The 25,560-nt window shown below is 41.9% G+C and overlaps 1 protein-coding gene across 1 annotated transcript in view; it reads right to left on the bottom strand.

Annotated features, from left to right (window-relative positions):
* sez6b (seizure related 6 homolog b) overlaps positions 1-25,560 on the bottom strand; it is a 123,454-nt gene that overhangs the window by 7,234 nt on the left and 90,660 nt on the right. The window contains exons 5-12 of the mRNA XM_069534478.1: positions 21,264-21,449; positions 18,867-19,035; positions 14,650-14,816; positions 11,396-11,590; positions 10,062-10,200; positions 3,917-4,113; positions 1,875-2,069; positions 1,249-1,440 (exon numbers count right to left, since the gene is read on the bottom strand). Coding sequence (XP_069390579.1) covers positions 1,249-1,440; positions 1,875-2,069; positions 3,917-4,113; positions 10,062-10,200; positions 11,396-11,590; positions 14,650-14,816; positions 18,867-19,035; positions 21,264-21,449 — 1,440 coding nt within the window. The remainder of the gene's footprint in view (positions 1-1,248; positions 1,441-1,874; positions 2,070-3,916; positions 4,114-10,061; positions 10,201-11,395; positions 11,591-14,649; positions 14,817-18,866; positions 19,036-21,263; positions 21,450-25,560) is intronic.

Genomic DNA, 25,560 nt, shown 5'->3' on the forward strand with positions numbered 1-25,560 from the left:
AGATTTCCAACACATTAAGCAGTTTGAACCGAGACACCTGTAACTCCACAGTCTTTAAAACTTACTATGAAGCTGCATCATTAATCTGAATTCACAGTTGTTCCCTCAACTGCTACAGTGATCAACCTGGAATAAAATAAGTATTGAGTATGAATATATGTCTGTGACATCTGAGAGCTGATTCCACTTCATGACGCAGGTTTCTCTGCAGCCGCTCGCGCCTGAGGCTGAAAATAAGTTTTGGATGGACAGTTTTCCGCCAATTATTGTCTTTGGCTCGTGATCTCATACATAACAATGGCCTGCCTTGTCTCTGGTTGTCCGGTTAAATTAAATATAAGTCAGTACCACTGTACGTTATGTCTCCACCTAGAAAGTAGGTGAGGCAGAGAATGAGATGTTCATGCAAATGAGATTAATGGCTTTAAGGCTAAGGGGAATAACATTAATTATGTTTTAATCAGACCGACGCACTTCTAGCCTCCGCCTCTGTCCGAAAAGAAATGGAATGGCAGGAGGTCAAGGCAGATGGTGCTGGTGATCACGATTTCAGTTAATAAAAGGATACACCTCTCTATCACAATTATTAATGAATTATAAAACTAATCACAGAGGCTTTACCTGATGACTCCAGAATATTTCATCCATAATGATGGATTTAAACCTATTTTAATATTTTATACATGATATGATTTTTGTTCCTTTTCTTGTCAGTGAGATGATTCTTTATAACATCAATGTAGGTCATCGTGTGACCGTCTTCATTCAAAACCAGGCTAATTAACTTCTTTTAATGTTAGAATCTTTTTAAGGGAGAAAAACTGTGCGATCTATTAGAACCTGAACCAGAATGTAAAGTCTGAATCTCCAGAGGGTTCAATGTGAAGTGTACCGAAATTCAATAGGATTGATGGGAATAGAGCAAATTAAATTAAGATGTTATGATGTTTCTGTGAAGCTTTTCCAGAAGATGTTTCTCAAGGAAAAGTCACAAAAAATAAATTAATGTTCAATCTTTGGGTTCAGGGGTCAAGATTCAGCTCTAACACAATAATGATGTTCAGACACTTACTGGGGTATAAACAGTGTGTGATCAGTGAGGCTACACAAAATAATTTGTGAACATCTGAGTGATGACTCAAAGCTTAAAAGCTTTAACGTGGTATGTGCCATTGTACCGTGTGACACAAGTTACAGGTGACACAGCTTCTGGTGTGAGGCCTTGAGAAACACAGCTCTGGTACATACGCAGGCATCTGGGCAGCTTCTGGTTCCACTTGGGGCCGGAGGAGCCTCGATTGAAGCAGGTGAGCAGGCTGTTTCCAGACAGAGTGAAGCCCTTGCTGCAGATGTACTGGATGGTTGAACCCACGGTGAAATGAGGACCCGACAGCACCCGCCTGCTGTGATCCACATTCCCGGGGTCAGCACAAGACACCACTGGATGGACGTCAGAACAAAGAAGGTTGGGTACCATCAAGTAAAAACCTTTCTGTTATGTTATGTTTCTTTTATCAACCTACGAGTAATGTTAGCTCTTGGAGGTTATATTTACATCTCTACCCAGACTATCTGTATTCCTATCATCATTGCCAGGCTGTTGAATGAGCCTGAGAACTCTAAACACAGTTTGTTATCCGTAAGGTCAGGCAAGGTGATGACATAACTTTTGAATTCAATAAAACCCTTTTTTTTCATTTATCCACCAATACAATCAAACATTATGATACAAATATCACATGTTCTACATTTCCTTTTGAATTCCCTCGTTGGTGCTGAAAGTCAGAGACACTCTCGGAAGCTGAGCTTGTATACAACACACTTTCCATCCTAAGTGGATCAGGCAGTAGCTGTGGCAGCATTTGTGTTCTCACCTCTTTCACAGCTTGGTAGGTCACCGCTCCAGGTGAGGTCCCACTGGCACATGAGCAGCTCGGCACCCACCACCTGAAAACCCGGGTAACACTGGTAGGTCACCACGGTGCCCTGAACCAGCTCAGGGTGTGATGTGCTCTTCCATCCATTAGAGATCTCTGGAAGCTCGGGGCAGGTGTCATTACGAGCCACTTCTGCAGTTTGTGGGAGCAGAGAGAGAAAGATGAGCATTGGAAAATAATGTAATGGGTTCTGATGACATGTTTGCACATTGGTCACCACGCTGGATGCCAGGACACCACCCTGGACACTGCCAACCAGTGGCAAGTAGTTCAATTTATTTTAATCCAAACCAAGATGGCAGTCAGGCATAAATGCCAAGTTGCTCTGGAATATCGGTCAAATCCCCAAAAAATTTGAAGTAATTATTTTGATGCTGGTGGGAGCTCTCCTGCAGGAAACTAAAGCATTGTCACAAGTCACAGGTAAAACCAGGAGCGGAAACAAGAAGGATTCTGTTTCCCAAATTGTGTCCTTTGCATATTCACATGCAAATTCTGCATAAACAGATTGTGTCCAAACTGTCCAGTTGATTCCTGCTGGACAGCGTCTTCTGTCCTCGTGTTTTGATCGATAGTTTGTAGACAGGACTTTTGGTTCATTATTAGAATCTGGATTCTTTCCCCAGAGCACTGCCAGATATCTCTAACCCCTCAAGGCTTGTTGGCTTTGCTCTGCTCCCAGGCACACAGCTGCAGACTTGGGTTCTCTGTTTACAAGACTAATTTGGACAAACACACCAAAGTAATTGCGCTCGGACACTGAACAAGCAAAAATTCTCCAACACCGGCCCATGCTGTTGTCTTGTGTTTACATTTATCTCTTGTTATCGCCTGAGTTATTGATCTATTCTGAAGCTTTTCTCTTCCTCTGAATTCATTAGCTCTAATCGGACATTGTGTGTTGGTTATGGCAAACTGCAGCACTGGGGGCGGACCCTGCCGACGCAAGGGATGGATTCTTATTGTTTCTTGTTTTGGTCGAAAACCAGCAAAAATAAATTACTTTTATTTCGTAGAACTTTCCTTTTAAGTGAATTACTCAGTGTCTTTAGTTCTCTGATGTTTTATATAGCTACTTCCATAGAGCAACATACATGGCTAGTACTAGTCTGAAATTAATTTGAGTAAATTCTGCAAATAAGACCTGTTTCCAGGTTTCCTGTGGATATTATTATTAATTTCACTATGAAATACATATGTTGAGGTTTGTGATGGTGCAGACTTTCTTGAATTAATTCCAATAACTGATAACTACTATAACCATTGCAGCTGCATGGACGTGACAATAGATCAGAACAGGTAAGAGGGACCACTGAGAGGCCATATAGTCAGAGACATTCAGTTGGACCAGATCCTGATATAATAAAATGTTATGAGACCAATCTATTCAGCTTGTACTCAGTCTCCAGTTGTTTAAATTATGTTCCTCTGTATGACTATAAAATACTATAAAGGCCATCTGTGATATTTGTCTTCATGTTTAAACTCCTTACTACACAGATTCTTGTGTAAAGCATTATGTAAACAGTTATATCAGCTGACCAGATTCGATTGCTGTCCCTTTCAAACTGTACAAATTGATTAAAAACACACAACAAGAGTCAATATAGACACAGTGAGGTAATAAATACGAGACAAACTGTCATTAATATATATTATATTACAGTTATTATTGATATACATTTATATGTATAAGAAGATATTGTTTCCACTTCCATTTTTAAATTATTTTGATTCATGAACTTAAATGCATTTGAAACATGAAAGCTGATTCCTCTGAATACTTTGTTAATATACAGCGACAGCTGGCAGGTAATGAGGCAAAGCAGACGAGGGATATTGACTGGGAATATCACAATTCTGATAAACTCTAAATTACTATTGACATTTGACTGTGGAATGTGTTTTAAAATGTTTGACTTCCAACAGCATCTGCCCATAGTCACAGCTCTCTGATGGGCACCGGCACCATGGCTTACCAAAGAAGTGCACAACGAATCCATTGCCGTAGCCATAGACATTTGTGGCGGGGTCCGACTGGAACTGGATGGTGATGTCCGCGGTGGAGGTGTAGAGCTTAAAATGAGACTTCGATCCTCCATACTGACCCAGCACCTTGGCTGTGAGATCGTCTCCATCATAAAAGGTCAGCAGGTCGTTCTTCCCGATGTTCAACCTGAAAAAAAAGAGATGCACTCAGAGTAAAGTCTGATCTGAGAGTTTCTCTCTAAACATCTTCCTGATACACATGCACGTCACACCCTCGCCCTGCTGTTGAACTGTTGAAGAGTGACATGGTCCCAAACTGCAGATTACGCACCAGGTGCATACATAACCTGCACATGCACACAGGACTCGAGTGCTCATGAGACGAGTCTGAAAGAACAGGATGTTAATGGAAACCTCATAACGTGTTCTTGCATTTATGACAGTACCTGCACAAAGAGTCAAACCAAGTGACTCTTTCATCATTCATGAGGACCAATGTGGATCCTGCTCTTCAGAGGAACATTGTCAGGGTATTAACGTGACTATCGACATGATCACGTCTTATGGTTCATGTTATCTAACAGATATACAGGAAGAATTACAGTTTGCCAACCTGACTTTTATGATTTTACATATTTTATTTTCCATTACAAAGAGAGGGCATGATAACATTTTGCTCACCCATGGAAACCTGATATTATGGAATATCATAATAATAGTTTAGTTTAAGGTTTTAGCACAAAAACATCAGATTGAGGTCAAAGAGTCCGAACCCTGGTATATTCCAGGACCGTGTTTCGACAATGTGCAAATTGAGGACGTGGTTGAAAACTATTGTGGAACCACTGTAACCAAACACAAATAAACCAATCACATATAAAGTATTTCAAAGTTGCTAAGGTTTGTCCAAAGACACGCCAAATATGTATTTGATATATATCTCAAAGTGCTTTTTTTAAAATTAGCTGTTAGCTGTCTGAAATAAAGGTGCTAAGATGGCAACCCGGTGAAAACAAATCAAACAAACATGTGTGTTTATAGGCAGCTATGGTCCAAACAACACAACACTATTAATTTTCAGTCTCAAACAGGAAATGAGCAGTGGCCTCCTGTGTTTTCACCCATCAATCCACCACAATGTCCTCCTGATGCACTTTATCTCTCTAAACACGACCTCACCTGATTTCCTCTTCTTCTCTCATCATAATCGTTCCAGCCACTAGAGGTCACCTGATGATGAAACTTAGCCGTGGTTCGTTGTAAGCTGCTTTTCAGACGAGCAAACAGCTCTTTCCTCAGCAGGATATTCACCGATATGAACATATATGTTACTTTACCGGTGATTCAGCAAAGCAAAGAGCACAATAGTCTTATGTTTGCCTCTGTGAATGATGAAAGAATCAACGTAATGCTGTGTAACCACAATCACTGTTACAGCAACATTGTCAAAGCACCGTGTATTTGTGCTGCAGAGATGTAACTCTGTATAAAATGTCATCTGGGGATGAGCTATCTCTTTGTAGAGAGCAGATTCAGAGCATGGAAGAAATGGCTAAGCCAGAATAAAGCAGTGACATGCTCTTTGCTGTTGCTAATTAATCACCAGCGGCTCCTGATAAAACTCATTAGCCAGCCTGAGATTGAGCTATTAATCACTATGGGGATGCTGGAGAATCAAAGGTTCAAGAGGCGTGGAGCGAATCGACACATTGCAAAGCCTGACGAGATGAAATGTTTATTTTTGATGCACTTATTTATTTATTTGACCAAACAAGTGGGAGAAATGACAGGAGTGTGAGTGAGGTTGGGAGCAGACGAGAGCTGGAGAGGGGAGTGTTTGTGTTTTCCCAGGAAGAATCATTTATCTTCTGTCAGCTGCAGGCACACAATTATACACACACACACACACTGAACAAACTAAATCTCAATGGTGACTATAACCCTCTGATCTGAATATAACTTGACCTAAATGCAATCCAGGACCAGGATTTATTTACTACGTGTCCCAGGGAATAGAACTGGTCCTAATTTCTGCTCCAAAGTTCTGACACACATGCAGACCTGCCACGGGAATAAATTCATTTAATCAACTTCTGTCGCTGCAGAACTCAGTCGTGTCGGGTGGGACCACCTGAGGACAACTCTGTCGGTGTGAAGTGGCCAACAAGTCCTTCAGCCTACAAGAGCACAAAGGTAAATAAAGCGACATCAGCTGAGGGGAAAGATCGCGGCTTTAGTTTTAAAGAGTATAAGGTTAAAGGACGTCTGTCGTCATGGTTACAACAGCAAGGTTATAGAATGGTCATGGGCTCAGCATCTGAAGAAATCGAAGCTTATGTGAAACATCAGCTATTTCCTCAGGTGAAAGTTAGCGTCGTGCTATAAAGTAAATATATATTTAATTTGTTTCCATGCCTTCTGTATACTGTGGCATTCTTTTCTTTTATTTATTTTTTATATCACAAGGCATCAGTAGGCTTTCCATTGTTGCTGCCGCTCCTCTCTCTCTCTTTCTGACAACACAGTGATATAAAGGTAATTTCCATTTCTCTATTTTTTAAATAATACACGTGACACTCGCGGTACGATTCTAAAATCAAGTGTCATTTCCTGCAAAAAACAAAATTGACCCTGTCGTCAAAGTAGAAACCCCGTCGCCCTGAGAACCCACTCTCTCACTGTAGGTATAAGTCAAACATACATAACTGATCTTATGTCCTCCATTTTATTTAGTCAGTGGTTATGATGCGTTGGTTTCACACCATCACAGAAACTATTGTCGTGAACTACAAGAAATCATTATTTGAATTGAATCTGTGAGAGTTGTGTTCATTCTCACGGGACCATTTCAGTGCAGCGCGGATTATTAAACGCAGATGGTTTCTGAAAATCAAAACTGTGTAAACCCAAGTAGTAATTAGAAAACATCCAAACAGCTCAAACGTAATATAAGAATTAAATCCTAATCTTTGACTCACTGTGATAAAAACGTTTTAAAGTCTGACGCCGGGCTTCATAAGAATTGCAAAAAGGAACATGGAACTCATGGTGTTCTGTGTTTGATGTTTGATCGCAAGCGGATAAAACCTCCCCTCGCTCAGAGAGTGGGACAGATTGAGAAATATTTTTGGCTGGTGTCAAATTTGTTGTGATTAAGCTAAACAAGGCCTTATGCAGCTCGGCAGCGCATCTGCAGAGAAAAATCAATCGCTGCCTCAATTCCCTGACACTAATCTGATTTAGCTCAATTTGTAAAAACAGGGCTGAGTTTGGCCACCAGCACCAGCTGCCAACACATTCTCACCTACACACTTCACCACCGAGAAGAATTCCCGTCTCTTTAAATGTAACATAGGAAGAAAACTGTCATGTTCTGTGTTTGGCTGCTTCTCTGAATGACCGTCTCTCTGGAAAACGCTGGTGAAATCACATCAGTTCAACCGCTTCACTTTTACGAGACGTTTCGATGGAATGTGCTTTAACGTGTCATTGCTCAACAATGCCGTCGGCCATCTTCATCACAGCTTTGTGATAAGACCTGCGAAGCTGGGGTTGACTTCTTAACATCAACTTCACCACACTGCAAACACAAACACACACACACACAATACAGACGTAGCAGCTCTTGCCTTTAAAAGTCATAATTAAAGGTGTGGCTCTCTTTCTCCTCACCCTTGTTAGCATCTGCTCATAAAATCAACTTTCACTGACAATCAACATGAAACTGCTGACGTCAATGGTGGCCATGTTTACTTCTGTACAAAAATGTGCACTGTGTGGTCATCTTGTCACGTGTGGGTGAATTTAGAAGTGTGACGAGTTCAGACTGGAATCTAATACTTGCAGCCCGACTGCTTACACTTCCACTTTCATAAAAGAAAGGATAAGAACTGTGGGAAATGTGGGACATCATTATCATTAAAGCATACAAGGGAAATAAGTGACTCAACAAATGAGTTGGGGGGAAAATCAACACAACACAAACCAGTGACACATTATATAACTGTGTGTGGGGCCTTACTATCAATTGAACAGTTACTGTCATTTGTTTAATTCCCATTTTCATCGAGAAGCAATGTGAAGTCTCCAATCTGTGTTAGAGACAGTGACTTCATTCATTTTAATCACACCTTCCACCCCCTCCTCTTTGATTTGAAGGCCATCTATACAAGTTTTGACACACCCCAGTGATAATGTCCCTGCTGCCACAGATGGAGCAGGAGATATGAATTCATCCACGTGTGCACAGGTGTCTGTGTGGAGTGCGAGGAACTAATTCCCAGGGACCTTGTTAAAAGCCTCATATATCTCAGTACACTGTCTAACGCCGAGCTCAGGGAGAACAGCTGCTACTGATAAGCTTCATATAAATGCTCAGACAGAGGCATATGTTCAGACAGCGAGGAGGCCTTGTTCTAGATTAGAAGCTTCTCTCCATGGAAACTTCTGTTTTGCTACACTCCCATGAGCACTCTCTGGGAAACTGGACCAAATTGCGCTGACACCTCAAGTTTCAGTTGCAGACTTTTCCAGGCTTACCCTTGTATTCACAGATGGTCCTACACACCAACCAAGCAACGCCTGAAGGGTGCCGTGTTTATCACAACACGGGACCGAAGACCAGCCTGACTGTCTTTTACGTTTGGCACGATCTTACCTTACTGAGATTTTAATTTTGAATTCTGAATTAAAAGAACAGCGTCAGAATCATTTAGATGTTACGCGCCGACTTGTAATTAGAAGAACTGCCTCTGTTTGATTCCCATCTTATGTAACTTTGGTGAACTGGTGTGATCTCCTGCAGGACGTGCCTCAGTGAACGACTGTCAGAGGCTCAGCCTGCAGGAACGAGGCCCAGCGAGTTCAAGAGTAATGCTGAGCAGCACATCACTTAACATAAAACTGATATATACACTGGTATCCAGTGAGAAACCTTGAGAGAACTTTACAGCCCAATTTTATTTCCCTTTACTTTTTTATGTGTAAATACTTTAAACGTTCACTCACCTCTCCATGTTGGACACTTATATCTGTTGTGAATACTGTTTGTGCTCTGCTACTCGTGATGCACTCGTGATGCACCTCTGTCCGTCCACGTAGAGGGACCCCTCACATCTGGCTCTCTCTGAGGTTATTGATTGTTAATATATTTTTTTTTTGGCAGTTTGTCCTCACTCTTAGTGAGAGTTAAGGACAGAGGATGTCAGGTTGTGATTTGTTCATAAATAAATACAATTTGATTGATTGAACGTAACAGTCCTTCCTGTTCTGAAAGCAGGGGATCATGAAATATACTGTTCGTTTTTTTTTGTTTGGATAAATGTCATCTTGTCTTTGATTTTGCTTCTATAGTCACATGTTTTTAGGTTTACTGTATTGTCCAAATGTTTTTACAGGGTTACTTCCCCTCCACTAAAATCACACAGCAACAGCAATTACTTATGCTGACAGAACTTCCTTTCAAAAACCAAGAGGCAGCCATTAATCAGTGCTTCCAAACATACAACAGGAGCACAGGTGGTGCTCAGAGAGAGAGAGACAGAGAGAAACCAAGCTTAAGATGCAACCTATGCAAATGAGTCCTCCTTAATTTGCTTGCAAATGGCAAATGATTTTCAATGGCTGACTGACTTATCGGGCTCTGACATGGCGCGGTGTGTTGTTCGGTGTCCTCACCTTGGCACCGAGATCACAGGGAACACACACTCCCCAGCTGTACAGGCGCACCCTCCGCTCCACACAGCAGCCATTAGGGGAGTGGGGGGAACCAAACAAAACATTCCTGATATAATTAGTTTTCTCCGCTGCACCTAATTAACCTTTGTCTGTGTGGCACTTACGCATCGTATTCACAAGCCGAGCACTCTTTCATTAGCAGCGCAGTGTGTTTTTTTTTTTGTTTTTTTTTTTTTAAATGTGTTTTACCAGTCATGGTGAGGCAGCTCTTTGTAATCTTCACACTGCTTCCGTGGCTCTGTTTGAAGCCCAGAACTGGTGTATGCATCATCCCAGGAGGTGAAGTGGGTTTTCTTTTGATTAGATTCAAAGAGGCCAAGGAGAGGGACCGCAGTGATGTCGTTCTGTGCATAACAAACGAGGCGGATCAAACTGCATATGTAGAAGGAGGATACGTACACTTGAATGTCCAGCATGATCCTCTTGTCCTCCTCGACATGGATTCCCCAGATACAGTCCTGGCCTTTATCGTAGGCTTCAGGCCAGTTAGGTGAGAGCACCACTCCAGCTGAATCTGTGATTTCACCACTACACACAGCTGGGAGACACACACACACACACACACACACACACACACACACACACACACACACACACAGAGCAACAGAGGGCTATAAAAATGCAATTCCCCAGTTTCAGGTTCAGAAGTTATATAGACATAAATTTTTATGCATGTTGTTCTGTCAAAAAATAAAAAATGGCTCAAAGGTTTTAGACAAGCAGCAACAAATCTTGTCATAATAAAATACAGTTTAAAATGTGCGACATTTGATTTAAGTCAGCAACTGTCACGACAACAAATTGTCTAATTTGCAGAAAAAAACCAAGATGGCAACTGTTTCATTGCTAGAATGTCACAGCTGAACCTGAGCCCTCGAACAACCTTTTCATTTAGTTTCAGATTATAACTAACGCCCTTCACACTACACTCATTCCCGGTGTTGGGATGAGCTTCCTGCATTTGTTTTGTGTTCATTTCATCTGGATACTGCTTCATATCCATTAAAGTCAGTACAAGTTCCCATGTACTGTTTGATCCATTACTCAATATACCTGTGTATGTTACAAACCCAAACACCCATTGCAAAGCCGTTTTCAGACATGTCCTGCAGATAAAGTCTGGAGAATTGGGGCCAGACTTAATTCACAGTTTGCTTTTCACACATGCACAACCCAGCAGGAGGTTCTCTGCACGGGCACGTTTGCAACAGCAACAAATCCTCCGCATAATTCAGGCGATGCGTGGTGCAGCCAGCAGAGGCAGGAAGTAACTGTAACAGAAGTAATCCGCTGCGGAGATCAAGTGATTTTCTTGACTGTGCACAGACGCTGTCAGCTTTTATCACCACAAACTCTCTAGACATCTTTGTCGGTGTCTTCTTCGTGTGTGTCACCACTTTTTTCCCAGGAGATATTTGCTTTCTTTATGTTTTTTTTTTCATATTTCCGTCTGCCGTGTTAGAAGCATCATCAACCCCCCCCGCCCGGTCGCTCGCTATGATTCCAGTGGGGAATCCCCTGCTGCGTTCTCACATCAGATTCGGAGGCTCTCACGTGGACATTTGCTTCCACACATGCACCTCTGAGAAAATACGGAGGATCTCCAGAGTTCAGTGCATGTCTGAAAGCAGCTGAAGTAAAGTCGTACCTGACAAAGACCCAAACAGAAGATCAAGGAGTAAAAAAGAAAGTGATTACAACAGGGTGTTGGCTGAAGGCACCGATATACAGACCTCTGCAGGCAGGCTCAGTCTCATTCCACTGGGGATTGTTGGGATCCATGCATTCAATGGTGACAGAGCCTTGTTCCAGAGTATAGCCAGGGTCACAGGCAAACTCCACCACAGCTCCCACTGCCCAAGTGCTGTCACTGCTGGTCAGGTTGCCATACTTCACGAAGGGCTCGTAGCAGTGGCCCGCTGCAAAGGCTGAGGAGAGAGATAAATTGAAATTACAGGTATTAAGAGTATCCAAAGCCTGGTTTTGACATTCATGGTTCCAGAGGTTGAACCATAGGCAGGATTCACAAGCTCCAGCTCTTTTCAGAGTTTATTAGTCGATGTTAATATGGGAGCTATTGGTAAAATGTGCTTTGCCTGCCATGCAACCTGCATTGAATCCACAGGGTGGTGCTCTCACAGGGCTGCGATTAAAACAGCATAACTTAAATCCTCTGCTGAAGATGTACCAGTGGCACCAGTACCAGTGTGATTAATGTTAATAGTGACATAAATAAAGCTATGGCTTCAAATACTGAGTACCGTGAATTATCTGCCGTACAGTTTACCTGCCTCTCTCCGTGAGATGCTGTGCTGTTAATCACAAACCAATATAAATACATTCAATTTATTTATTAGCTACATTTCAGAATAGGTGTGGAATTAAATGGGAAAGATGCAGATGCTGTGAGAAAAGGCTAAATGCTCATGATTGATGTTATCTGTTTACCAAATTAAGAATGGTTTGTCAGGATAGAGTGGGGACTATCAAATCAGCTGGAGACAAGCTAAACACTGTTACGTCCTATTAATGGCCTTAATGAGGTCCAGTGGAAATATGCACGGTTGCTCCCTTTGGACTTAATCCCATTGGTAGCAGTGAATTGGAGGTCTAATCAGATTACTCTGATTGTATTTCCAAGTGGTCCTTGCAGACCGGAGACAAGTCTCTTATCTGATGGCGAGTGCTGAGACAAATGTGAGGACAAAAGATAAGAGAAGCTATTCGATATATACCTCACCCTGACAACGTTGCTTGAAATTCATTTTAAAATACATCATATGGATTTTAATGCATAAGATTATGCTGGTGGAATCCACAAGCTCCTATTGTGCACCTGAAAGACCCTTCGTTCTTTTATTCACAAGCTCCATTAAAACAAAACCAACAGATATGAAAGAAAAGACAATAAAGAGAGGCACCTTTCAACAGCCATGGAAGCATTTAAATGAACCTATAATGTTTATTGCCAAAATTACTGCTAGCAATGAAAGCAGTAATGAAAATAAAACACTTCTGATGAAAGGATTTCGTGATGGGGCTTTTGTTCTGGCGAAATCTGTTATTTTGCTCTCTGTTTCCAAATGGGAGATATAAAGGTTTATAGAGAGTTTTGTTTCATGACATCTGTCTCACTCTATCACACTGAGCCTCATGCAGGATTGCTCCCCTTGGACCAAATTAGGATTTTGGACTGCCGGTGGCGTGGTTCTGGGGGATGGCAGTTTTGGTCTGTTGATCCACAGCTTGGTTCAAAATGAACAACGGAACAACTTTTGTTTGACTTGCCATCCATTTCTGTGCAGACGTTGCTGGTCCTGAGGAAATGAGTCCTGCTGACTGGTGCACCCTTTTCCTCTGGCTGCACCGTGACATTGACATTTGTGGTGCGCAGCAACAAATCTTGTCAACTCCTGGATGGATTACCTTGATATTTGCTACAGACCTTCAAGTTTCACAGACAATCTATTCTAATGTATTTGGCGACTTTTCCTCTAATGCCATATAAGTTTGACATTTTCATTCTTATTGAAATATATCAACAACTATCGGATTGATGGTTTCATTGTGCTCCTCAGAGTTAATTCTAATAGCTCAGTGCTATCATCAGGTCAAAAATACTTTTTTGTTTATGACTAAATACCTCCTTAACTTACGGCATTCCCACCCCAAGTACTTTGTGTATGAGGATTTGCAGTTTATTAAGAACAGTGATAATGAAATTAACATTATTACCTGTTTATAAATATCTCTCCTGTACTGATTGTCCTTCTTAAGTCTGGTTTATGTTTCCATCTAGCCTACCCTCTAGTTTTGACAGTTGGAGCATCTGATTGAACTGATGATTGAAATCCATGCAGAGGAAATTCATAAAAGCAACAAGCTGACTTTTAGTATGTCAGACGTTTATACTCAGAAGTATTTTACATACGACTAAATCCACAATCTCTCCATTGGCTATCAGTCTTAATGTCAAACCAAGTTTAGAGTTTGACACTAAAGTTAAATATGGTTGATCGCTCTGCAGAAAGTAATCTGTAATCTGAGATTATTGAATGGAGGACTCAAAGAGTGAATATCTATAATTGCGACATTTGACCACTACCAAAATTATAATGATGAATTTCTCGTTTTCATATTCTATATTTTTTAAACTATTTATCTGAATATTTTTAGATTATCAGAGGAAAAGACACTTGAATTTATTGTTTGAATTTGTGATATTCTTGCCCATCCTTTGGTTCTATGTTACTTTGTTAGAGGAGATAATGAATAACTTAACACACTTCGTTTAAAGTGCATATGACACATAATAAGCACTGTAATACAATCTGAAGATGTTTGAATTAACTGATCCAACCGTATAATTATGAGACAAATGTCAGAATCTGAATTGATTTTAGCATATTAGATTCGATTATTTATAATTAACTCCGGACACTGAAGCAGCTGGAATCCCTGAGTGAGCCGACAGACACCAGCTCTACTTTCACTCCTATAGTCTCCCTTCAAAGCTACGTGTAGCTCCCCCATTGAGACGCCTCTGATAAAACCCCACAGTCTTCCTCGGCTCAGCTCGTCATATTCCTCTCCCCAACCTGTTTTTTCATTCGGCCGTTTGAAAGGCACCTTTCACTGCTGCAGTGCAGCACTTTTAGTGGCTGGATCGGCCTTGATTAAATGGATTTCATCATCACTGGAACTCCTGACCTTCTTTTCACCGCAGTTAGCTTTTACACTACATTCTTTTGAAGGTCTTTGTTCATTATACTGTTTGACTGGTAATTCACCGACAATCTCCTGCAGGCCAAAGTTTCCGACTGATGGTAAACTGCTCTTGGCCTTAAAGAAAATGAGCTAACATCTTTTCTATGAAGTGTTTTATAGATAATAAATTCACATTTTCTGCTGTCTACTCCATGTTTGTATGATTCGTGACATAAAGCAGGAGGCCTTGCTCACATCGCCACACAGTTCTAAAGCTTACCTTGGTACCGGATGGCGATTCCAGTGGATGTGCCTGTAGCATCTGTAGTCAGCTCAATGAATAGATGTCTGGACGAGCTGAGTAAACCTTCATTAGGCAGATACTCCACCTCATAGGAATCATACAGGGCGGCTGCATCTATGCTGTTACCGTTCTTGATCAGCAGCCTGGAAGAAAAAGAGCAAAGCATCATGAGCAGGGATCCTCCTGTGGTTTCTGTCTCAGCCCTCATGTTCATTGTGTCTCCTGTCATACTCCACCCGCCCACCACATCTCCTCTTCCCACATCCACCTGCTCACCTGTCCTGACTCTGCCTCTGATTGGCTTACTCTGATGTTTTTCTATAACGCTGACTTAATCACAGTCAAGGTAGCGACAGGTACTTGCCCATGGCAGGCAAAGGGAACAAATAAAATGATAATAACGCAGCTAAGCTCTGCCACCTTGTGCTTTTCACAACATTTTAAGCCGGAGTCTGTGCAGCAGTGATCGTGGAGCGGAGCCACCAACACATCTCAGCAATCAGAAATCAATTTCAGGTGTCACCTCGGTTTTGTTGCATCAAATGACTACTTAAAATGAAACTTTTAAGAAAAAAACGAAACACCGGGACTTAGATGATTGTGATGAGAAAATCTTAAATTAACAGAAACCATCTTCGGAAACAAATATCCGGCTTGGAGGGTGAATTGTGGTGATGTGGTTAAACCTAACCTGCTGTCTGTTTATTTACAGGTTAACATGGATCATCTGGCTGAAATCCCATAACTTCATGGGGGTGATGTCACAGAGAGGGGTGGGGCAAATGTCAATCAGATGCCCGCCCCTTGGAATTGCATGATGAATTCGATGACACAAGATTACTGCACCGCAAAGATGCACACAGAATTCTACAGATGTTAAACTTCATGGCAAACATCTGTGACCAAGCTGATACTTCATGTTTTATTGTCATCTGCACCTGAAGCAGTCACAGTCACCGTTCATCCTCTGCATGTCACAGCCGCCGCCGCCGCCGCCGCCGCCGCCTCCGCCTCCACCCACTGCTCTGCTCCTTCATGGTTCTCCACGGAGGTCTGCATTGATCTCTCCCCGCTCTGACTTTGATGACTTAAATTATTCTTCTCAGGTAGCAGAGAAACAACACAACAGAGTCTTGATGTCAAACTAAAATCTATATTTACCTTTCTATTAACAGTAACTGAGCTGATCTGAATGTCAAAATGTTCTTCCTTTTTGGTTTTTATACTCTGAAGGGGCGAACAGTTTTGTTTTCCCCCTTGTTGAGTGAGGAAACAAAATTCTTTGTGATTCCCCAAAAATACTTGATCTGGATCAGAAGAAGCTCCTGCGATTGATTTGCCACTTGCTACTGTTTTCACATCATTACCGACAAACTGTGTAATGACAGAGGAGCATGCTCAACACAGCCCCGGGGTTCTGTGAAGGCTGTCAGTCAAACTCTGATACAGACTAAACAAGCAAAACAAGACAGTCTGAAAAGTTGGGTCTTGATCTTGGATGTGGTAAACAGCAATCCAACAATTTCTGTTGGAAAGACATTTTACTCTCCGGGGTGCTTTCACCTACTGTGTCTCACGTGCCAAGGTACAGAGGTACCGAAGTAATGAAGTACAAATACTTTGTTATTTCTCAGTAAGGCACGAGACCCTAAGCATCCGGAGGTTGGTCGGGCTGTACCGGTAATGATCCGTCCACAGGTTCACCTACGGAAACCTTGTTAGGACTTTATCTTCCTCTAGATAGTCAAGTTTGATCGTCTTCTCAGAGCTCAACCGGGGCCGTGACCGACTCCGGCGAGGCCGATCCGTGGACCTCACTAAATCATCCGATCGGTAGATGCGACGGGCGGTGTGCACAGAGGACAGGGACTTATAATCAAGGCGTTGTAAAGACTGATCCAGGTGCTCATGCAGGACCTCGGTTCAGCTCAGTCTTTATTATTCTTATTATTCTGTCTGAAATTTGTGTCCAGTGATTCAAATTTCATTTTTACTTTTGTACTCAAGTACATTTCAGAGCCTGTACTTTCTTACTTTCACTTGAGTAAAGGAGTTGAATCTGTACTTCTACTTTTACACAAGCATCTGTACTTTTACTAAAGTAAAGGATGTGAGTACTTCTGCCACCTCTGCAGAGGTAGCCGAGCAAGTTGAACTCATTCCAACTCTTACCGACCTGCGCAGGTTAGGAAGATGGCCCCATTCCAACAATTTACAAAAAGATACTTGAATGTTTTAGTTGACGTTTCAGTCGCCACCACTAGTTAAACTTCTTCTGGACTAATCTGAGTCCTCACAGAGCAGCTGACCTGTATAAATATCATCATAATTAACGTCAGGTCTTTGTGATCATCAGAGAAGTTACACAAACAGCTGAGGTACAGTCACGAGCTGCAGTGAATAGCTCTCAGTGACGTTTTCCACCACGTGCAACCGTGTAGCGCTGATAATGCTGGAGGGTGTCATTATAACTGTGAATGACACTCATGGGACTTCACAACTGAGACACAGCTGTATTCATAGAGCACCAGGAGGACGTGGGGATTGAACCCAGGATTAGTGGACATCCCACTCTTCCTCCTGAGCCACAGCTGCTGCCCACTTCAACTTTACTCCTCCTGCCTGAGTGGAAAAAGCTGCCAACATCAAACCGGTCCTTGGACGACATGAAAACTGGCAACACAGATGTAAAATAACTAAATCAAGTTAGAGAGGAAAAACACGGATGGTGAACTGGTGCATTTAGTCTCGGAGCCAGAATTCCATCCAAAATGTTGGTGTGATGATCAAACTCTTTCTAAAGTGGTTGAGGCAGAGTGTGAAGAGAAACCAGCGAGAAATCACTGACACCAGGAGTCAGCAGAGCTCATCGCACCATCACCTTTTACTGCCGTGCCAACGCTCTGCCTTCAGCTTGTCATCACGACATCCTGATCTTTTCCAGTTTCCTCAGAGCTGCCCAGAAGTCTCCTCATATCTGAGCTCTGCATTTGTGACAGGGGCAGTTGTGGGCTGGTTTACAAACTGGATTATTCAGGTAATTTTCACCCCTGTGGTATTTCTTCTTCGTCCTCTCTAGTGACAGCCCCGTGCTGCTAAAATGACACTGCAGTCATTGTGATGAGCTCACAGCCAGGAGTCATTAAAACTCCCCCCACTTAAAATATTCACTGCAGATAACTTTCCAGAGCTCATACTTTAATGTAGATCTTTAAACCGACTTTAAACCGACTGTTATCATCTCTATAATCAACTTTTAGGTTCGTACGTTTGCTATTTTACACGTCCAACAGGTTCACTGCAACATTATCATTTATATCATATTGTATTGAGCATACTAGAAAACTAAAGTGCACGATTCAGTCTCTTATCGCTCTCTCTTTTTGCTCTCCATTAATTTCTGAAGGGAACATCAGCTGCTAAATGCTCTACTTTTTTCAGTAGTTAGTTTCTCACGCTCTCTCTGCCAGTGCCTCCTCGGTGTCGAGCTGTTTTCAGAGCTTATTCTCCAAAAACAGCTGTTTTTCTTGCATCTGAAAATAACGCGAGCAGTGAGGTGAAACTCACTGTGGCACTGAAGAGCTGCAGATCCAGGTGATAATTCACCTGTGGGTTCATCACAAGAGACCTTTTTTTTAAATTGCCATTTGTTACATTAAGTAATTCCACTTTCAGCAGCTTTTATTAAACTTTTCTTTATCTGAATTTGTTCAGGCAGTGAAACTGCTAATGTGTTGAAGTCTGGACATTTAGATTCTGCTAATAGACCAGAACCCCCATGTTCACATATTGACTGATAACCCGAAGCATTTTCATTTCAACTTTCATCCTATATATTTAGACTTTAATCCCACATCCTCTCATTTCATTTCATGAAACAATTCATCATCAATATTTTGTATATCTCAAATTGTTCGTCTCACAGGGTGTGAGTTTGTATTTATTTTGTAAAAGTAACTTTTACATCTTTAAAAGTTGTCGAATTATAATAAATAATAATATAATAATTTTCGAGGTGTGATAAAAACAAAAGAATTGCTGTAAAATGAAATAACCAGAAAATAAATGTTATAAGTATGATGCACAGTTTTTACACAGTTTTTATGTTTACATGTGGCGACACTGTCAACAAAGGCCAGATTGGCTCATTATGTCCAAACCATCCTCGTGTTAAAACTTAACGTCCTGCTTACCGATCATCGTCCTCGGCCAGCGCCACCTTCTCAAAGTGAATGTGAAGTCTCTGGCCCTCGGGAGCCTCCAGCAGCCAGTGGCACGTCAGGTTGTTGCTGTAGTTGCTAGGAAAACCAGGAGAGATGATCCGACCCACCGTGGCGTTTCTGATCACACCACCACAGGCAGCTGAGAGAGCGGGAGGAGAGTGTTCTTAATATTTCAACAACACTGAATGTCAAACGCATGTCCACAAACTGGTGCTGAGACCATCCCACTCCTATTAACCTGCTGAGAACAGGTTCACCTCATCTGGATGAAACTCTTAAAAGGTTCAGTGTGTAGAATTCTGTGACTAGTGGTGAACCTGTGGAAGCTTCAGTCTACTGTAAAAAACATGGCAGCCTCCGTAGAGAGTATTTAAATATAAAGACTCACTGTAGAGTAAAGAAAACAAGAATTCATACAATTTAGATGAAACACACTCGTGAACACATATTTAAATTTCTGACAGTAGATCCCTTTCACTTAAATCTTACACACTGGACCTTTAAGTCAGTTCAGACAAAGAGGACCTGGTTTCTCTGAGCTGCTCCTCGTTCTGTTCCGATTCACCCGTCAATCACTTCCATGCTGCCGTCTCTCAAGTGCTGTTGACTGTCTGACAGCACTTCCTGCACATGTCTCACAAAGAAGGGCCCACTGGCAACAGTGGAGAGCTGAGAGCTGCTCAGAGGCTTTAATGCAGAATGTTTGTGTTGCAACAGGAACAAAAAGAGACAAAATGGAAGAAACTGGAACAAAATAGTGAACACAAAGAGTGTGTGTGTGTTTCTAAAATGGATTCTGACACGTTCGTCAAATGTACAATTTTGTGGAGCAAGATAACGGGATGTAAAGTTTGTTTGTGTGTGTGTGTGTGTGTGTGTGTGTGTGTGTGCAACTTCCATCATCATGACTTTAAAAATATGAACAAAGATGAAAATGAATCAACAAATAATAACTGTTTACTTTTCATTGCAGGAACCGAGGTGAGAAATAAAAGAGATAGAATCAGATTTATTAACACATACAGAAAATCTATTTGCAGCTAAAGAAAGGTGTGTGTGTGTGTGTGTGTGTGTGTGTGTGTGAGAGTGTGTGTGTGTGTGTGTCCCAGCTGATCAGGTCAAGGTCACTCATGCAAACAAAGCTTAATTAAAGCAGAGCAGGAAGAGTAAACCCAGTGGCATCTTGCCCAGATTTCAGTAATACACCTCTTTTATGCTCTGACACACACACACACACACACACACACACACACACACACACACACACACACACACACACACACACACACACACACACACACACACACACACACACACACACACACACACACACACACACACACACACACACAATCAAGATGGCAGAGATACAGATGCACAGCCACACAAACCCGCTCTTAGAAATGGCTCTCAGAGGTTTATTTCCTGTGCTGTGAATCAGAGTTGATCCGAGTGGTCAGGAGCAAAATTGTCACTTATTATTCATCAGCCAGCCCCATCGAAGCAGATAAAGAAAAAAAAAGAAAAAACATTCATCATCCACACACTCCTGTGGGAGTCCAGGTCTCTCTATCTCTATGGTTGTCATGCAAAAGGACTAGAAGGTCCAATAGATAACTCTTGGCTGCAAGTTCGCATAAAAAAAAAATAGAAAAGAAGAAAGAGACAGAAAAGAGAAAAAAGAAAAATACTATTGATGGGAATTGTGTGGACAGCTGGCATAGAGGGGCTGAAGCACAGAAAACACTATAAATGAGAAAACCAATACTGAAAGAGCAGAAAAAGCCCATCAAGTCTGAACAAAAACAAATGTCCAGGGCTCCAGTGATCCGGCTTCCTGACAATAAAAGGCCACAACAGTGGAATACTGTGCTGACGGATGGTAAGTAATGCAAACAATGCACTAATATTTATTTTTAAAAGCCTTTTTTACTGTATCATTGGTTTTAATGCTGATGAAGTATTTATTTCTTCACTGTGTTATACTGTTATACTAATTATTATTATTAATTATATTAACTTCTTACTATAATAATATGTTGTGTTTACTATTTTTACACCTATTCTACTTTTTAAAATATTAGATTTTGAAATAACAAATCAATCTCAGAAATATTTAATATCACAATAAATACAATATATGCGTATTACACTTTTAACAGTAACAACAGAAAGAAAGAAAGAAAGAGGAATACAACTATTTAAATTTAAAACAATTACGACTGTGAAGCTGAAATCTTAGAACGATGACAGACAGAGATTTCTGTAATTATTTAAAATAATCCCAGTGTTAAATTGCCGTCCTTCAGAAGTGTGGATATCAAGGGTCGGCTTTGATCGCGACCCCCCAGGCTGAGGTGACCTTACCGAGGCAGTGCGGTTCCTTGCCACTCCAGTAGGGGGTGCTCGCATTGCGGCAGGTCAGCACACTGGGGCCCTGCAGCTGGTAACCAGTCAGGCAGGAGAAGAAAGCCTCCCCTCCGGAATGGAGACTGCTCACTGATACGTCGCCGTAAAGAGGCCGCTGGGGGAAGACACAGCTCAACACGAAGACTGAAAGGAAAGAGAGAAAGAAAACAGTCAGAGAGGAACGAGCCTGAAACAACAGAGGGCAGACATGGACAAAAAGAGAGACACACCCAAAGAGGAGAGACACGCTTGATTTTAGAAGCTGAAGGAAATCAGGGAGGTTCCTGTGACACCATGACAACTTCCCGAGAAGCTCCATACAGACGAGTGAGAAGAGATTATATGTTTTTTGATGGGACAGTGTGCAGAACCAGATTCTTCTCAATTTAGCACATTTACTAATCTGGATTTTTATCGCTCGGCAGCCAGAGAACATTTCTCATGCAATTTTAAAATGATTCACCCGAATCACTTCTGTGACATTGAAAGGGTAAAAGCTGCATTTTGCAAAGCAGGAGCCTTTGTCCTCCATCAGTGTTTGTTCTGCCTCTGAGTTTTGTGGCTTTTGCATAATAAAGAGAGGAAACAAGGAGATTGAGATGAGGACTGAATATCCGAGCTGCACTTTAACCTCACGTCAGTATAATGCCCTTTGTCAGTATAACAACAAGATGAAGTCTTATCACCACGGTGCTGCTCTCACTCTCCATTTTGAACAAGCCAAGTGTTTTCATTCACTCATTAATTCAAATCATCTCTTTTTCATTAGACGTGCCGTCTGCTCTTAGTGCCTCTCCACATTTTCACATGAGATCACTTTCTGTTACACGCACCCCACACTTGGCTTGAGATGTATTTAAAACTTTATTTCTCAGTGTGTGTGGTAGAGCTCTGCTCTGGGACGTCCCTGTCCTTCCAGATACGTGGGGGGTGCAGCGGGCAGAGGCTTTGCCATTATCAGGTGATTTTGTTCACATCACAGTGTCGGTGGCGGCGGTCTTTATCACCAAAAGCTCTCTTGACCTTTTCGCAGGTGTTGCCTTCTTGTATGGCACCGTTTTCTTTTTTAAATTCTGATATATTCGTTTTCTTTTTGTTTTTTTTGCATCTGTTGCACGTTAGAAGTGTCATCAACACTTTGCGTTCGTACATCCAGCCTCTCCACAGAATGTCTGGAGCATCTCTGGAGCTCAGTGCTCGTCTGAGAGCAGCTCAGGAGAGACTTGAGTTTACGATGACAATTTCAACAGAAACAGGTCAGACGGGGAGGATTAGACTGAAATATGAAGATGTGCTTGTAGTACAGCTGCTAAAGTTAGAAATATGGGTTTGTCTTTGATAAAGTACAGATCATGTGATTGCCAAATATAGCGCAGGAGGGGGGAGGGGCGATTCCATATTTAGCATCCAGAGCACATCATTTGCATTTCAGAGACTGTTCACCAGGTGAGATTCTTCACACACGAGTTACGACTGGAATTAAAGCAGCGCAGTTAGGTAGGTGTCTGTCATTGTATTAATTTGTCTGCACTCAACCACCACAGTGACATTTGGTGTAGCAGTGTCCTCCTGAGGCTGCCACCTGCCCGGACCTGTACAGAAGCATTTCCACCTACACGCTGCCTGTTACACCACCGCCAATCTGCGAGGAACACATCCATGCTGGCTCTCAGGTGGCCAGTTAACGAACTGGCTTCCTTTTTTTTTTTTATTGCAGATGATTTGTCTTACCTCAGCCTGCTGGTGCAGGGCCAAACAAAGGAATAATATATTTCTGCTAAAGTCTCTGATCCATCTCAGTGTAATTGTCCTCGTTTTATTGTTAGCTCCTCGGATGGCTTGGCAGTTGGGCTGCTATCGATTCTGTCTGCTGGGGACAGCTCTGCGCCTCAGGATAGGAAATATGTAGGGAGATTAAAAGGGCCAGTAAATGACAACCTATGACCTCCCCCACTTCCAACCCTGTGTTAGTGCTGAGGGACGGTGCTGGTGCTGCGGTGTCTCCCTGAAACAGCGATAAGAAGAGCAGCGCAGGTCTTTATAGTATTTCTCATTAGGAGCATCATCCCAGGCTGGTGCTGCGGTAGCAGCAGCTGCTGGAGCTGTGTCCTATCACTCCCTGAGCTAGTCATTACCATGGTCCACTGTAGCTATTAATATCCAAGCCAACCAAAAACGATGAAACTCACAGGCTCACTGGAGACTAGAGAAGAGATAAAAGAGCCATCATGGTAGCATTGTGGTATCATAACACTGGTGCTTTGCAGGGAGCTTCACAGAGACAAATTGCCTCGAAGCGGGAAAATGTCTGCTATATGCTACATCACTTTGTCTTGTCTTCCGGGACCTAAAGGCCATTTATCACGTTCTGGTTTTAATGGAAGGTTATTGATAAGCACTGCTTGTATTTCTTTATTTCTTCTTTCATACCAAAAGACACACATTGACCTGCAGCTGGAGTCCAGGTGATCGCAGGGACTGTTCGTGTCTTGAGGAGAGAAACACGAGCAGCAAAACTTAAAAACGCTAAAGAAAATGTAAAAATATATTTTATGTTACTCGTCCGTCAGAACAAAAGTTGGACCTAAAGTTTAGCAACAGGATGTTGGGACTGTGTTCTCTGAATATTTCCTGAGCTTGTCCCTCTCTCCGTCCGTCATCTCACCTATATTTATACCAAAAAAAAGGAAGTTGACCCAAGAGTTGACTTCCCATTAACAGTATGTTGTTGAGTTTGCCTTTTTGTTTTTTATGAGTTTTGTTCATAAAGCTGCAGCAGTCAGCATCTACAGTGCCGAATACAGAAGAGGAAGAAATTGTTTCTGTCGCTGCCGATTAGAGCAGGAGCTGTTAAAATATTATATATATAAAAAAAGTATTGAAAACAAAAGACAGATGTTAGAAGTTGTTAATGGGTTTTTGACTAATGTGGAAAAACAACACATTACAGACGCCTGTCCATCAAACTTCCACATAAAAAAAAAAAACAATAATTGCCATTTTTTTAAAAAGAAAGAAAGAAAAGAATTTTAATTTCACATTTTCACCAAAATAAAGACTTTTTGGAAATGTGCACTTTAATTTTTGGAGATTTGAGATCTGACTTCAGACCAGCAGCTCCTGAGACGGCCGGCCGCTCAGTGTGTGCCGATACGTTACAGGCTGGATGGCAGATGTATCTTTTACTACACTGTTAGATTTCCTCCCCTTCATAAAATTCTATTTATGGAGCGCTGTGTAAAGATTTTTCTATGTCATGGGAAATCACGAGAGCCCAGCTGGGATGTTGAGGCCAAACTTCCGTGGACCGGGGGAACATTTGTGTTCACGCTGACACCAGCTTTTTTTTAGGGAATATAATCAATCAAGAGCGAGTGCAGCAAAAGATACGCTTCTCTGATTTATATAAAGAAATGAAGCTGAATGTACTATGAACTTCACTTGCTCCGTTCATTGCTTACCTATATGTTTGTTTTTTATTGAAAAGTGGTGACATGTCTGTGCTTATAAGAACTTCCCCTTTAAGTTAATAGAACAACGTCTACGTTATGTATGTTGCCTTTTCCATTAAACGTTCTATAGCTGCTCTTACTGTTAACTCTCAGCTGTTATGATCAGTACTTGTACTTGAGTAGGATGTATTACTGCTTCCTCTGCTGCTGCTGCTGAGCTGCTAAACCAACACAAGCCCCAGACTGGCCATAAGCCGGCTCTCTGCAGCTGCTCGGAGGAAATGTTGGCCTCCGCCGCATCTAATCAGGCCTCATGGCCACAGTGTGGATCACAGGGGAAGAGCAATAATTTGAGCTGTTTAATGGTTCCCTGTAGCTGACGGATGTAAATTGAATTTATTTATTTTGCGCTTACATTGTGATATCGCTTTCATGTGGAATGGCTGCGCGAGGATCAAACTTCATCTCTAATCTCATTTGGTTGCACAGAGCATTTATTTCTGCTGACCATTGGCCTCGCATTACTGCGAGGAGCTGACAAAGTCTGCGGAGATTAATGCATCGCTGCCGTGCAGCTGTGACAAGAGTTTGTGGGCAAAAGTCTGCAGGCTATTTCCTGAGGGTGTCATGCTTCATTCATGGCACATATGCTACAATTGTCTGAAAGGGTCAGTTAGGCATCACTATATATGGATTCTATACTTCATATATACACTGCATAGACGTGAGAAACATATATTCTGACAAAACTAAGTGGAAAAACAAATCTCCTGGTCAATTAGAGCTCTACAGAAAGTAGCATA

Source organism: Paralichthys olivaceus, chromosome 11 (genome assembly GCF_024713975.1).
Source record: "Paralichthys olivaceus isolate ysfri-2021 chromosome 11, ASM2471397v2, whole genome shotgun sequence".
NCBI lineage: Eukaryota > Metazoa > Chordata > Actinopteri > Pleuronectiformes > Paralichthyidae > Paralichthys > Paralichthys olivaceus.